Genomic DNA, 2,573 nt, shown 5'->3' on the forward strand with positions numbered 1-2,573 from the left:
TTTTTCAAATTGTAAGCAAAATTTTCTTAACAATGAACTAAATTCGAAATTTTGGCGACTTTTAGGGCGCACTCTTCTTTACTGACCGCACAAGAAATTTAAGTGGTATTCAAGGTGTTGCGCCGTGAGACGCGAGGTGTTACAGCGCATTGACGCACAGAGCGGCCCCAATACACAAAACACCAAACAACACAGTTTCACAAGTTTCACAGTTTCTGAACGGTTTGAAGCGAAAAATTTGGAGCGCCCTCAATAAAACGGTCCATATTTTGTATTTGCCCAGTTCCACATCTTATTTAACCAACATTGACCCGCTCTGCATTCTAAGGTTTCATTATAAATACGTTAATTTTTCCCATAACTTCTTCCACCTTTCTTCTTATCGACTATGATTTTTGTTTTAAATATACATTTGCCCGCTTTAACGCAAAAGCCTCCCTGCTGTGAGTAACATTGCTAAGGTGGTCATCATTGCAGGCAGCACTTGATGGGAAGCCGAAATGGGATCGCCCCTAAAATCGCAAAAAATCACCTCTTGCCCATCTTCATTGAGGAAATAAGCTGCAACTTACAACATTCCGATCACTCCACACCCGATCCTGGGCCCTGCGCGTCCTGTGGTCAACGAATCTTCATGTCCTCCTAAAACTCCCGTTTCTTCCCAATTCTTCACTACCCTCTCTTGGATACTTTACCTAAACCCAAATCGTCTTCGTCTTGATGAATAACCACCGCCCGCCCAATTATGCTATGGGGTCCGCTCAAAGAAATTACGGAATCGATGATCTGGATTGAGGCTGTGCCTGTTTGCCCACCATCGATGTTTCCCAGGTCGCCCACGTGGCGTGTGCTTGCATTTTTGCCCCCATGTGCCACCTAGAAGGTGCCATTAGCAAAATCTTGCGTTATTTGTGGTTGGTAGGTTCATATTTACGTTATGCGCAACAGTTTCTTCAAATCGTAAGCAAAGTTTCCTTAACGATGAGTGAAGTTCGAAATTTTGGCGACTTTTAGGGCGCACTCTTCTTTACTGAACGCACAACTCTGAGCTTGCAGAGCATTTTTTGTTTCTGAGAAATTTATTTTCGAAAAACGCGAAGTAAATTGTGTCCCGCAACAGTTTTTTCAAATCGTAAGCAAAGTTTCCTTAACGATGAGCGAAGTTCGAAATTTTGGCGATGTTTAGGGCGCACTCTTCTTCGCTGAACGCACAACTCTGAGCTTGCAGAGCATTTTTCGTTTCTGAGAAATTTATTTTCGAAAAACGCGAAGCAAATTGTGTCCCGCAACAGTTTTTCAAATCTTAAGCAAAATTTTCTTAACGATGAGCGAAGTTGGAAATTTTCGAGACTTTTAGGGCGCATTCTTCTTTACTGAACGCACAACTCTGAGCTTCCAGAGCATTTTTCGTTTCCGAGAAATTTATTTTCGAAAAACTCGAAGCAAATTGTGTCCGCAACAATTTTTCAAATTGTAAGCAAAATTTTCTTAACAATGAACGAAGTTCGAAATTTTGGCGACTTTTAGGGCGCACTCTTCTTTACTGCCCGCACAAGAACTTTAAGTGGTATTCCAGGTGTTGCGCCGTGAGAGGCGAGGTGTTACAGCGCATTGACGCACAGAGCGGCCCCAATACACAAAACACCAAACAACACAGTTTCACAAGTTTCACAGCTTCTGAACGGTTTGAAGGGAAAAATTCGCAGCGCCCTCAATGAAACCCCCATATTTTGTATTTGTCCAGTTCCACATGTTATTTAACCAACATTGACCCGCTCTGCATTCTAAGGTTTCATTATAAATACGTTCATTTTTCCCCTAACTTCTTCCACCTTTCTTCTTATCGACTATGATTTTTGTAGGTTCATATTTACGTTATGCGGATTGTAGTGGTCAGCAGTAGACAAACATCCGTTGGTCAGATCGCCGTACATGTGGACGTGAAACCCGTGCAATCCTAAAAAAGTTTTTCTTCTACTCACTCTCTAGTTGAAAATTTAAATTTTCCTCACCGGAAGTCAGGCCGGTCACGGTTCCGGAAACTTCTACAGACCCGGATGGAGTTTCCTTGAAGTACACACCGCCGCTTACGGAGTTGGTGCCATTGCCCTGTATGGTAGCTACAGCTTCTCTCAGCACCACTTCAGTTGATCGCACCTGGTAGATAGTCGATAATACCAGGCAGGTCAAAGTTAGGATCATTTTGGTCCGGTAGAAGAATTTTGCGCGATTTAAGTCTCACTGCGTTGAGCAACTTCAAAACTAGACTCAACTCACACGCATAAAATCGCTAATCTGGTTAAATAAGGCAGCAAAATGTCTTCTTATCTTTAGGTAGGTTTAATTTTGTACGAGGTTTTATCACAAAGGAAACATCCAGTTCTATTTCATATTTAAAGTGCCATGTCTTCTGTTATCTATGAAATTATGAAAATGATCGTCGTTTTGAGCAAGGGTCGCGCAAGATTATTGCAAAATTTCGTGTTTTTCGTCCCGTTTTGCATGTTTTTCGGAAGCAAAATGAGCAAAAACGCTCGTTTTTACATCATTCCAGAGATAACTAAATGGCCTTA

The 2,573-nt window shown here is 41.9% G+C and overlaps 1 protein-coding gene across 1 annotated transcript; it reads right to left on the reverse strand.

Annotated features, from left to right (window-relative positions):
• Positions 1 to 253: 253 nt before the first annotated feature.
• LOC125504903 (superoxide dismutase [Cu-Zn]-like) lies at positions 254 to 2,300 on the reverse strand. The gene is made up of 5 exons (XM_048667585.1): positions 2,013 to 2,300; positions 1,875 to 1,957; positions 696 to 876; positions 573 to 642; positions 254 to 512 (listed from the first exon to the last, which is right to left on the reverse strand). Exons 1-5 carry the CDS (start codon positions 2,200 to 2,202, stop codon positions 422 to 424), a joined length of 615 nt encoding a protein of 204 aa, XP_048523542.1. The 5' UTR covers positions 2,203 to 2,300; the 3' UTR covers positions 254 to 421.
• Between the last annotated feature and the right edge of the window lie 273 nt (positions 2,301 to 2,573).

The sequence above is a fragment of the Dendroctonus ponderosae genome, unplaced genomic scaffold (genome assembly GCF_020466585.1).
Source record: "Dendroctonus ponderosae isolate FM_Combo_2020 unplaced genomic scaffold, Dpon_F_20191213v2 Dpon_F_20191213_6, whole genome shotgun sequence".
In the NCBI taxonomy this organism is placed as follows: Eukaryota; Metazoa; Arthropoda; class Insecta; order Coleoptera; family Curculionidae; genus Dendroctonus; species Dendroctonus ponderosae.

Bases quoted from the DNA above. Each gene is read 5' to 3' on its own strand.
- LOC125504903 (XM_048667585.1), bottom strand. From the start codon at position 2,202: ATGATCCTAACTTTGACCTGCCTGGTATTATCGACTATCTACCAGGTG. The intron at 1,958-2,012 runs GTGAGGAAAATT...AAACTTTTTTAG, and splicing joins CGTGACCGGCCTGACTTCCG to GATTGCACGGGTTTCACGTC. The intron at 513-572 runs GTAAGTTGCAGC...TTGCGATTTTAG, and splicing joins TGTGGAGTGATCGGAATGTT to GGGCGATCCCATTTCGGCTT.